Source organism: Dipodomys spectabilis, unplaced genomic scaffold (assembly GCF_019054845.1).
Source record: "Dipodomys spectabilis isolate Male_0828 unplaced genomic scaffold, ASM1905484v1 ptg000521l, whole genome shotgun sequence".
Taxonomy (NCBI): Eukaryota; Metazoa; Chordata; class Mammalia; order Rodentia; family Heteromyidae; genus Dipodomys; species Dipodomys spectabilis.
Genome location: NW_024871198.1, coordinates 198,747 through 211,070, shown reverse-complemented (window position 1 = coordinate 211,070; position 12,324 = coordinate 198,747). Strand labels below are relative to the sequence as shown.

General features: G+C 44.9%; 1 protein-coding gene across 6 annotated transcripts in view; it reads right to left on the bottom strand.

The window, feature by feature from the left end:
- The window catches only part of Erc1 (ELKS/RAB6-interacting/CAST family member 1), a 135,314-nt gene that overhangs the window by 77,779 nt on the left and 45,211 nt on the right, over positions 1-12,324 (bottom strand). For 3 of the 6 annotated variants that reach the window (XM_042670134.1, XM_042670138.1, XM_042670135.1), the window contains exons 5-8: positions 10,074-10,229; positions 8,822-8,914; positions 5,165-5,332; positions 2,379-2,546 (exon numbers count right to left, since the gene is read on the bottom strand). In XM_042670134.1, the coding sequence (XP_042526068.1) occupies positions 2,379-2,546; positions 5,165-5,332; positions 8,822-8,914; positions 10,074-10,229 (585 nt within the window). The remainder of the gene's footprint in view (positions 1-2,378; positions 2,547-5,164; positions 5,333-8,821; positions 8,915-10,073; positions 10,230-12,324) is intronic. The other 3 variants (XM_042670137.1, XM_042670139.1, XM_042670136.1) reach the window with 2 other exon arrangements.

Genomic DNA, 12,324 nt, shown 5'->3' with positions numbered 1-12,324 from the left:
TCCTGTATAGATCAGCACTGCGCTGGTGCGCCAGGGGTGGAATTACACCACACTCCCATTGTCCACCTCTAATTCTCCCCAAAGGCGGGTGGGGGCGAGGAAGGTCCTCGATGGGGCACCCACTGCCCCACATCCATCACCTGCTACTCCTCTCGTCAGTATCTAAAGAGGTTGACTGTGTCTCTTAGCAGCTATGCGTGAGAAGTAAAAAGAAAAGGAAATGGGAAAATGACTAAGTGAACAAATCGAGTTTCCAAATTAAATTCAATTAGGGCTTAATTGGATCTTTTCTTATGTCTTAGTTTGGTTACTAGCTGGCTTGAGCCTTTTAGATAATAATATTTAGAAAATATTGAATTTTTTTTTTAAATGAAAAAGCAAATTATTTTCTCTGAATAAAGAGTAAAATTTGGCTTTGGTGGGAAAATACAGTCTCCGTTTGAAGAGCGAGGAAACCAACAGCCCCCTTCCCCCCTCTCCCCCCCTCCCCAACTCCAGGAGGAGAGAAGCCCCAAGGGCAGCCCCAGAAGCACCTGGGACAAGCATCCTTTGCCTGGTAGGTGTCAGTCAGCGGCTGCTGCTTTTAAATCGAAAACTCAGAATATCAAAAGGCAGGGAAGCAGAAAAGCTGCAGAAGGAGGGAAGGGGCCCTGGCCAGCATCTGCGTGAGCAAATTAAAATTGTGGGCAACAGCATCATTTATAATCAATCAAGCAAGAAGCTGCACGATTTTAACACAGATTCTGGATGCAGCTCAGACTCAAATGCTCAATTACATTTTCCAGGTCAATGATTCATTATAAAGGTAAGAAATTTACTGTAACACAAAACTACTTCAAACCATAGGGGAGGCTGGGGGGGGGGGGGGGAGCAGCACCAATCCCATTGTGCGTGCCTGCCATCTGGCATTGTCCCGCTGCAGTGGAAGCAAAGGGCATAAATATGTAAACCACCTAGAAGGCCAGAAGACCATGGGGGAGGGGCTGCGGCCCGGGCAGAGCCACACAGAGTCCAGGGATGGGACCCAAGGCCTGGCCCTTGCCACAGCTCACTCACGCTCCTGCTCTCCCCTCCGCCCCCCTTACATTTCACACACACGTAACTTGAGAAAGTATTACTCCTTGTCAGTGCTCTTCCCTAAATAGTCCCATATACAATTATTACTAGAGAATGCAAGTAGCAAACCACAAGAAAGGGCTGGTAACACTGGCCCTATCTGACCCCTTCCAGAGCCAGGGTCCGCAAAGCGGCACAGCGGACACATGTACAGGGCCTCACGCTTCTGTTGAGCAGTCACATCATAGTCTCTTCCTGTGGATAAGTCTCTAACATTGTTGACTCGGGAGCTTTCAGGGACAGAAGGAAGAAAAACTAAATTCTGTTTGCTTCCTTAATAAACAAACAGGACAACACAGGTGAGTATATTCACCGAAACCTTTTTTTGCTGTGTGAGGATCGGACGCCATCTTCTCACAGACCAGGAAATTTGTGGGTTCAGAATAGAAGGCAAAGGCCTTTGCCGACAGAGTTCTGAGAGGGTCTATGAGTGCATTACAGAGTGTCTGAAGGAGAGGAGAGGCAATCTGGGCTGACATGGGAAGGAAAGGAAGGAAGGGAGTCCTCATTCCCCACCCCCCACCCCCACTCAGTGCTGGGGCTTGAACTCAGGTCAGGGCCTGGGCACTGTCCCTGAGCTTCTTTTGCTCTAGGCTAGCACTTGACCACTTGAGCCACGGTGCCACTTCCAGCTTTTTCTGTGTATGTGGTACTGAAGAATCGAACCCAGGGCTTCATGCATGCTGGGCAAGTGCTCTACCACTGAGCCACATTCCCAGCCCCTCATTTCCTTTCACTTCTTCCTGCTCACAATACCCTGTGCCTTCCACCTGCCAGACAAGGCGCATGCACCTTCCAAGCCTCGCCATCTAGGCTAGCAATTATCAGTAGCTTAACTTTTTCTAGTTGTCTTCTTTCCAATAATGATTATGGTCAAAGAGGGAAAAGTTTCCTCTTTCCTTGACACAGACACCTGTATATTCATTACAGCAGCCTGTTTATCTATTCAAAACTGTCATGTTGCTAAATCACATGGATGGTGTGTATGAAACACAAATTCACTGTAGTTCCAATAAGAGATAGAAGAGGAAGATCATGAAGTCGAACACTACTGCAATTTACAGGACACTTCAGAAACAGCGTGAGAAATACTACTGAGGTTAACTGTTTTTTTTTTAAGAATGTAAAATCCAATTGCGCATAGCTGTTGTAAAGATCTGCTCACCTCAAAACAACAGAGAGGAAAGAAAATCACTCAGGTGCGTGTGAGGACGAAGTGTGTGTGTCAGAGCGGATGTGAGCTCCCGACACCCGCGCCTCACCTTCTTCTGCAGGACATTGACCTTCCTTTCCTTCACGTCCAGCATGTCCTTGAGGTCGTGAATCTCCCCAGCCTGTGTCCCCTTCTCCTCGGCCATATCCTGAAGTTGCTTCGTTTTTTTATTCAGCATGGTTTCCTTCTCTTCCAAACGCAATCGGAGAGCATCTACCTGAGAAGGCAAGATTACCACAGGTGATTAATGGAAAAGAAAAAAGGATCATCCCTTTCCTATAGATAAGCTACAGAGTTTACTAAAAGGCTGATTACTTCATTTACCTTAAGTAATGAAATGTTGATAATTAAGATTGTAGCAAATCACCAAGCTTCTATACTAGCACAAACTACTGACAGAGAGAAGACACAGACTATAGAATGGGGAAAAAATCTTGGCCCGATATCCACCTGATAGGGAATTTATTTGATTTATTTTTAATTTTTTGTCGGTCATAGGGCTTGAACTCAGGGCCTGGATGCTGTCCCTGAGCTCTTTTGCTCAAGACTAGTGCTCAACCACTTTGAGCCACAGCACCCCTTTCACTTTTCTGGTGGCTCCTTAGAGATAAAGTCTCCCAGACTTTCTTGCCTTGGCTGGCATTGAACCATGACCCTCAGATCTCAGCCTCCTAGTAGATACGATTATAGGCATGAACCACCTGATAAATTACCTGGTAGGTAATTTATAAAGAATTCAAAAAAGTAAACACCAAAATAGCAAATAGCCCTATCAAACACATGAGTGAACTAAACAGAAACATATCTGGTGAATAAGTAGAAATGACCAATAAATACATGAAAAAATGTTCAACATCCTTGACCACCAGGGAAACGCCTATTAAACCACAATGAAGTTTCACAGTAATGGCTGTTATGAAAACAACAAAATGCTAGGATGAGGATGGGGAGGAATGCTTATCTCTCGGGATGTAAATTGCCACTATGGAAATCAGTATGGAAATCCTCAATAAACTAAAAATAGAAGTCCATATGATCCAGACACACCACTTCTGGGTACATACCCCAAAGAGTCAAAGTCTGCTTCCTGTAGAGACACTTGCATACTACCGCTAAAAAACAAACAAACAAAACCCACCTGGTAATCACTGCTGAATCACTACTGGATGACCTAGAATCCTCAATATGAAATTCAACCACCGGGCTACTAGAGATGTCAAAGGAACTCCTTGACTCTCAGGAGGCTGAGATCTGAGGATCGCGGTTTGAAGCCTGCCAGGGCAGGAAGTCTCTGACTTTGCCAGAAGCAAAGCTGTGGCTCAAGTAGTAGAGTACTAGCCTTGAGCAAAAATACTTAGGAACAGGGCACTAGCTCTGAGGTCAAGCCCTAAAGACTGATATAAAAATCTTTTAAAAAATATAAATAAAAACAACCTTTCAAATGTTAAAAGTGACATGGTCCTTGGAAAAAGTGACTCTTATTGAATGCCACCAGAGAAAATTATCTTTAGGAAAGTGCTAATAAATGAACAAAATGCAATCTTATGATCTGTTCAAGTTCAAAGAAATTAGCTTCCTGCTCTTATAATTTAGCACAAGAGTTACAGCTGAGCGGTTGTCCTAACAACTTAGGACTCAGCTACACATGGCGTCTAAAACCAAAGACAGAATCATGAAAGAACTGGAGGACAGCCTCATCTGTGCGAGACCTGGTTCCAAGACAGTGCTTGAGCTGGGTACCAAGAGGAGGCTGGATTGCTGCGGGAGAAAGTCATTCATTAGACTGTGACAAGCTTTTAAATGTTTGCATTATTACTAACCAACTGGCCGAGGTTCTATGGCTGGCACACCTGCCACCTCCACTCAAAGCCACCAGTCACAAATCTGGAGTAGTCACATGGCTAAGACACCGGCACCCTCTTCTGACCTTTGTGTGGTATTGCATATTCAAGTTACCAAAATCAAAAACTCTTTAGAAACCCACAAGTGAACAACTGCAAATACTTTCCAGAAGAAATTATGCTTATAATTCCGTGAATAAACCCAAATGTAGCAAAAATAAAAGTATGAAAATCATGTCAGCCAGATGCCAGTGGCTCACCCCTGTCATCCGAGATCTGAGGATCTTGGTTCAAAAGCCAGCCCAGGGGTGGGAAGTTGGCTCAGTGGTAGAGCGCTTGCCTTGCATGCCTGAGGCCTGGGTTCGATTCCTCAGCACCACATAAGCAAAAAGAAAAAAGCCGGAAGTGGCGCTGTGGCTCAAGTGGTAGAGCGCTAGCCTTGAGCTGAAGAGCTGAGGGACAGTGCTAAGGCCCAGAGTTCAGGCCCCACAACCGGACCCAAAAAAAAAAAGCCAGCCCAGAGTCTGTGAGACTCGTTTTTTTTTTTTTTTTCCAGGGCTGAGGACCGAACCCAGGGCCTTGCGCATGCCAGGCAGGAGCCCTTCCGCTGGGCTAAACCCCCAGCCCCTGTGAGACTCTTATCTTCAATAAACCACTCAGACAACTGGAAGTGGTGCTGTGGCTCAAGAGGTAGAGTGCCAGCCTTGAGCTGAAGAGCTGAGGGACAGCACCCAGGCCCTGAGTTCAAGCCCAACCACTGACAGAAAAAAGAAGATGGTTGTGTTTGGTACCAAATTGATCGTGCTGCCAGATAGTGCATCACACACACACACACACACACACACACACACACACACACACACACACACACACACACACACACACACACACACACACACACACACACACACACACACACACGGCACAGAGCAGCCAGGCAAGGCACGGGAAAGGGTGCAAAAGAAGCACTTGCAGCGAGGCCCGTGGCGCCTACCTCGGTCTGCAGGATGGCAGCCCTCTGCTCCTTGGCGGTCAAAGACTCCTTCAGCACCTCGATATGCTGTTTACTGTCCGAGAACTGGTTCGTGAGTGTTTCCAGTTTTGTCTGCAGGGCGAGAAGTTCTGTGTCCTTTCTAGACAACTCCTGTTTCACCTGGCCAATCTGGAAAAGAAAGCAACACTGTAAGGAAAGGAGAAATGAAACGAGCAAGGCTGAGTGTGGGTCAAGTTATGGCGCGTTTCTCTAGCAAGCGCGAGGCTCTAAGTTCAAACCCCAAAACCACCAAAAAGAGGAAAGAAATGACAACCCGAATCTTTGACAGACCTACACCACAAGATACTTAACTAACTGCAATTAACTTCATGATAGACAGACAGAGGGGGTCGGACTGCAGTGTACTTCAGTAGTGGAATACTTGCCTTGCACGCAGAAGGCCCTGCGTTCATTTCCAGCACAGCAAATGAACAGATGGATGGATAAAGTCATCTTTGTGCATTATCTAAGGTCATCTTTGTGCATTATCTAATCTTGGATCACTCTCCCCCAACAACAACAACAAAATCTAGGGTTACTCAATGAACAGGGAAATGTGCAGCTTTCATTTACATCCTCTAAGTAGAGAGACAAAACCCCAGTTCCCCAGGAGGCTGGGAAGCAGCCGTAAGCACTGGAGTGCAGCTCCCCCGCCTCTCCAGACCAGGACAGATCCGACAGGCATCAGTGGAAGTACAAAAAGCAGACAGAGACACCTCCTCATGCTGCTGTTTAAACTAGTGCTATGCTTCGTTATTCTGTCATTATGTTTTCTTTCCCTTTCTCAATCAGAAGCTCCACAAAGTCCTTGTTAGAAAGTTACTTTCACTGCTACACAGTATACAGACATGCTTGACAAAGCCTCGAGTTCTGATGGATTCTACGGAGAGAATTTAAAAGACTCCACACCTCTCAAGTTCTATCACCTAGCACGTCTCCTACCCAACAAATGGAGAAAAGCAGGTGACCTAAGCACAAGAATGTGTTCTTCAAGAACTACTCATTCTGTAGGAACCTACATGTGAAACTTCAAAGTCCATTACTTGAAAAGGGCAATTAATAATAATCAGATCCATTTGCCCTACCATAATATCGCTCTTAACATAGAAAACATTTCCTTTTAACTACCTCCTTTATAGTCCTATTGTTTCTGTGAATTTAAAAAATAGTCATTTATTCCAAATATAAACCAAATAAATGGAAGTCAGACCTGCTTTTCTATTAGGTTTACATTCAGCAAGGCACAAAAAGACAGGTTCATTATTAAAAGTATAAATTTAAACCAGGGACCCATGACTCATGCCTGTAATCCTAGTTACTCAGGAGCTGAGAGCCAGGGGAGAGACTTATCTCCAATTAACTACCAAAAAGCTGGAAATGGAGCTGTGGCTCAAGTAGCAGAGCACTAGCCTTGAACAATAAATCTCCCAGGACCTGAGTTCAAACCCCAGGACCAGCACACACACACATACACACACACACACACACACACACGTATAAATTTAACAATAAGTCAGTTCATTTTGGCAGCATTCATGAAACAAAAAGTCCTTCATTAAAAAAAAGGTAAAGGTAAAAAGCTCTGTGAAAATTATTTCCCTAGAGAAAACATATTATACTTTAAAATTAGACCTTGAAAGAATATTATCAGTAAAGGCCTAATCTGGTCACCTATTTAAAAAAGTCAAGCATTTCTCTCCTATACATGAAGGCCCTAGCTGGACAGTTTTCATTCACCCACACTCACGGTGTGTAAGGTATCTGAGGAATTGCACAGTATCCTCTGCCAGCACATGACACAGTAGGAGCTAGTACTGCTCCCTCCTAGAACCTAGACTGAACCGGCAATGCATTTGTTGCGTAAATGATTACTCAGGAGAAATGTTCCAAGTACTACCACTTACTCAGTTAAGAACTAAGACTTAGAGACTGCTCAAGTTTCTATTTCAAACACATATAAGCCAGGTAAAGTGGTACACCTTATAACTCCAGTACTGGAGTGGCTGAAGGTGGAGGCCGGCGAGCTTGAGGCCAGCTATGGGCTACAGACTGAGTTTAGGGCCCGCTTAAGTTACATAGTGAAGCTCTGACTCGAGAAAACTACATAAATAATCTGTTTGCTAATTTGTGTCATTAAACAAGCTTCACATTCTGCTAACCTTGAAGACTGAGGAAGAGAAGAAAATATTTTCAACAAAAAACAGAATTTAGGAGAACAAACTTTCCTTAAAGAATACAAAGGGAGCTGGGTGCCGGGGGCTCACACCTGTCATCCCAGCTACTCAGGAGGCTGAGATCTGAGGATTGCACTTCAAAACCAGCCCAGGCAGGAATGTCTGTGAGACTCTGAAGAGCTCAGAGACAGCGCCCAGGCCCAGAGTTCAAGCCCCACGACCAATCAGCCCCATGATCGACCAAAAAAAAGAATGCAAAGGGAAGAGACTCATTATAAATGGGAAGCAAATCTGACTTGGTAGTCAGCCACACGTTAGGGTGAATAAGCTGCGTGTCTTTGAGCCAAGTCCCCCTTTAAGCCTTGGCTTCCTAACTGGTAACATGAAGAAATTATACCAAGTTCCACGGTGTGGAGGGGACTCAATGATGCATGGTGCAGTGACCTTGCCGGTGTGACATAACATGGAAATCTTGAATAGCACTAAGATAAAAAGAAAGTGGAGGTAACTTCTTGAGGCAATACGTGGATACAGCACAAACCAAACTGGCCTTTCCAAACACGGTACTTCTACTTTCTGATCTGTACTACAAATAGTCCATAAACAGGGAAGAGTGCCAAATTGGCACATGTTTTGAAGGCTGCATTCCAGTCTCAGCCAACGCTGATTTCCAGAAGCAGTTTTTCCTGGCACGCTGACAAACGTGCACATGGCCAAATATAGGGAGACAGTGAAGAGCTGTGCGTGGTTTCCAGGACAGTCCAGACTGCTTTCAGCAACGGAGGGCTACAGAGCCCATTCTCTCGCTTTGATTTCTTCATCTATAAGTTACAGGTGACAATCTCAGCCAGTTGTAAAATGCTTCCATTAAGTATGGCTGTTTATTATTTGTTTCTATGTTTCAAAGGGGAGATTTTTTCATTATACAGAAGGCCAAGCTAAGCTTCAGATGCTTGAAAATGAGTCTCATGCAAACTCTAGCTTGCCAGGTAACTCTAACGAGGCCATCACCTCCTACACAGCTGTGTGAAAGAAAACAACATTCCTTGCAAAATCCTTGAGAACTGGAAGATAACGGGCAGCTGAGAAAGTCGAGTGCTGCGCTCTCGAGTTCTAGGTACCTCTAGGTACCTCAGAGGGAAAAAGAAATACCGCCATCCACGTAAACCCAACAAGTATCCAGCAAAAAAGTGCTGAGAGAAATAAGCTTTGAAGTGCCGTCCACGGAGTGGCAAAAGCAATGATAAAGAACCAGGAACAGGGCTGAGCGGAGAGGGACAAGGGGGTTGAAGTGGTGAAGAGGAGTCGTTAAAGAGCAGAGCAGGCGGTTAGTACTCGCCAGAGGCAAAGCTGCCAACCACAGAGAATGGAAATGTCAGCCACCCAGAAGCCAAAGCTGCCGGTCCCACCGTGGGAGCGCTGCACACACACAGAGAAATCTTACGGCAAAGACCTCGGCCTGAAGACCAGCCGCTCTCTTTTTCAGCTCCTCCCCTTGAGCCTCTTTCGAACTTAGTTCCTCCTTCAGTTGCTCTACCTGTCACGACATCATTACTCTATTTCACTCGAGAGTCAACTCCGGTCTTCAGATTATCTGCTCATGAGCCAAGGTGGCCACTAGAAATTACAATAGCTTGCATAACACAATCAAGTCTGTTCTAAATCAACATTTTTCTGTTTTTTCCAGGGCTTCTTGCTTTGTTTTGTTTTTTTCTTCTAAGTGGACTGAAATGGAAATTATATTTGGTTTCCAAATCTGGGTGAAAACTCCAAACTAACAGAAAGTTGGGTATATGAATCCAAGTTCTCAAATAAACATTTAGCTAGCAGAAATCATTGATAATAAGTTCTTTAAACAGTGGAGGAATATTCTCTAGACATATATATGCCAGGCACAGGCACCACAAAAGGATGTCAGAAATAGGGTGAAGTGGTAACTGTCACTCATTTACACTACAGAAATGCTTGTGGTGGGGTCAGAGAAACTCAAATGGGCAGGTGGGACGCTCACTCGGGGTGGGACAGACAGGAAAAGGCAGTATACACTGAGGAGCAGTATCTGCTGGGTAAAACTGTATTGGTGCAGCTGTGATCTTTAGAAAACCACAACAAAACGGACAAGTTGAAAACCATAGTAAACGAAATCCTACAGTCCACCCAAACAGTATACAGAATCAAAATAAACTAAGCTGTGAGTGGTGACTGCTTTTAAAGCACACCGGGTCTCCGTGGTGTCTACCTGCTGAACACAGGCCTGCAGGGCTCGTGAGTAGTAATGGCCAGGCAGTAAGTGTCCTCTCCCAAGGCAGCACCAGGACCTGGCCCCATGGGAGAGGGAAACACCATCTCATTTAACCCATTCTGAAAAACGTGGGTTCACCCTCTTGGGGTTTTGACTTAAAATACTTCCCAGGGGGCAGAGAACTTCACATAATGAAAAGAACCCCCCTGAATGTAATTCCACTACAGCATCTCCAACTGCTGGCAGAGACGAAAAGTTAAATGGTGACAACATTTTTTAGTTTCACGTAAGGAATCTTCTTTTTAATAAAAAGTTACAGTAATGAAAACTGTAATCACGCTGCCAGCCATTCCGACTTTAATCCTAGGAAAACCCATTTTCCCCGCAGTGTATGTAACATGCAGTAAGCCACCTTCCCCATAGCTGGGCTGTCCGCGCTGTCACACGCCCCTACCTTATTCTTCATGAACTTCGAGTGGCTCCGGTACACCTCCATCTGCTTCACCTCCTCCTCCCGCTCCTCGGTGCTCAAAGCCCCATTCGACTTCAGCATCTGGATTTCCTCTTCCAAGTCTCGGAGCCCACGCTCCATAGAGGAAATTTTTGAATCCTGTGGATAACGGAAGAATTACACATTAAAACATTCACAAAAATACAGGAGCTGAATGAACAGATCTTTCAGAATGCTAAGGGAGGAGGGGGGAAATAGGGGGCAGCAAAATTTCTACCTAGTTTGTGACGCCTTGCTTCTAAAACTCACCTTTTACCGCACCCTTTACCAGATATGAGGAGGGCTCACGTCCTCAATGTCTGCCTCACATTCTAGACCTTTCCATGACAAGTTAGATAGACAAGGAAGTAGAAGAGTGAAGAAACAGTTTCTTTGTGCTTAATAGTGAATACATTCAGCCGGGTGCTGGTGGCTCATGCCTGTAATCCTAGCTACTTAGGAGTCTGAGATCTGAGGATCATGGTTCAAAGCCAGCCTGGGCAGGAAAGTCTGAGAGACCCTCATCTCCAATAAACCACTCAGAAAACCAGAAGTGGCACTGTGGCTCAAGTGGTAAAGCGCCTGCCTTGAGCTGAAGAGCTGAGGGACAGCGCCCAGGCCCAGAGTTCAAGGCCCAGAACCAACAAAAAAAAATTAAATTAAATTACTGAAGAGGAATTTGGTTAAGTCACACTGCTAATATGAATCAACTATTGTAACTGGCCAAGAAACTGCAATTTTAAGCTGGGCGCTGGTGGCTCACACCTGTAATCCTAGTTACTCAGGAGGCTGAGATCTGACAATCCAGGTTCAAAGCCAGCCCAGTCAGAAGTCCATGAGTCTCTTATCTCCAATGAACCACCAGAAAACCAGAAGTGGAGCTGTGGCTTAAAGTGGTAGAGCACTATCCTTGAGCCCAGTCCCCAAGTTCAAGCCCCACAACAACAACAACAAAATATCCCTTTAATTTTAACAAAAATCTTTTTCTCAGTGTAATAGTGACCCTCCAGGACACATCTCTTCTCCAAATGAAGGACAAAAGAGAGCTTCAAAGATTTATATAATGATGTGTATAACTCAAAATATATAAAAAGTTTCATATCATTGATTGCCGAAAAAAAGGAATGAATAATAATGTTACTTTTGGAGATGTTAAAAATCATCCTCTGCACCCTCCACATGCTTGAAATGTCATCATTTTTTTAAATTGCCATGTTCCATGGCATGTCTGTAGTCCCAGCTTCTCAGAAGCTGTGGCAGGTGTCTGGGCGCAGGTGTCTGGGGCGTGCCTGGGCAACATAATGAGACCACTGCCTCCAGGAAAGTTTCACTTAATTAAAAGAATTATAGTGTTCTTACAAGTCACCACCATAACACAAATATCACCTCCAACACTATACCCTCCTATATTCAATTTCCTAATTTTGTCTGTGACAGCATCTAATTTATCCTCAGACAGTTGGGAGGGGGCCAGTTCCAGAACACTCCTCCACGGAACGCACAGCACTTTATCTGCGGTTTCACATGACTCGCTGAAGCACAGATCTGCGAGAGTGTGAACCAAGTTTAGCTCATGTCTCTTGGAGTCTCAGAGAAAACATTCCTCTGGGAAGCAAGCTTGAGACCGACTTCCTTTTCCACTTTATTGCAAGGCTTTCTTGGCTGATTTTCTGTGTTATCATAATTCAAGTGCAAGAAGACAAAAAGAATTTAAGGCTCTGCCCTGACAGCTTCAACTCCTTTCAGGTTCTGGGGCCAGGAAGGGGGGGACCTGCAGAGGGAGGGGCACCCACCCCAGCCTTGCTCATCTCCAGGCCGTTAACGTATCACAGCAGAAGTCTTCACCTCCCACTCTATCTAAACTTGTGTTCTGTGCACTTAAATGTGTTGCATTAACACAGAAACATTTACATTTAAGTCAGGATTTTAACCAACTTGTTTACAATCAGTGCACCTCACCTAGTCTCCTGGCTCATCAAAGAACCACTTCACTTACACTGTCTAAAGTTCTCTGAAGATGAGTGCCAATTTTTCTGCCAGTAACAGGATACAGACCCCTAAAATTGACTAAACACTGGGCAGATGCACATGAAGGAAAGGAAGGGACTAGGTTCTCCCCCATGCTAAGTCGGGGATAATGAAAGGGCACCAGCTAAAAAGGGACATCTATTTTGGGCCTGCACAGCCCCACCTGTAAGAACTTGCTGATTGGGTG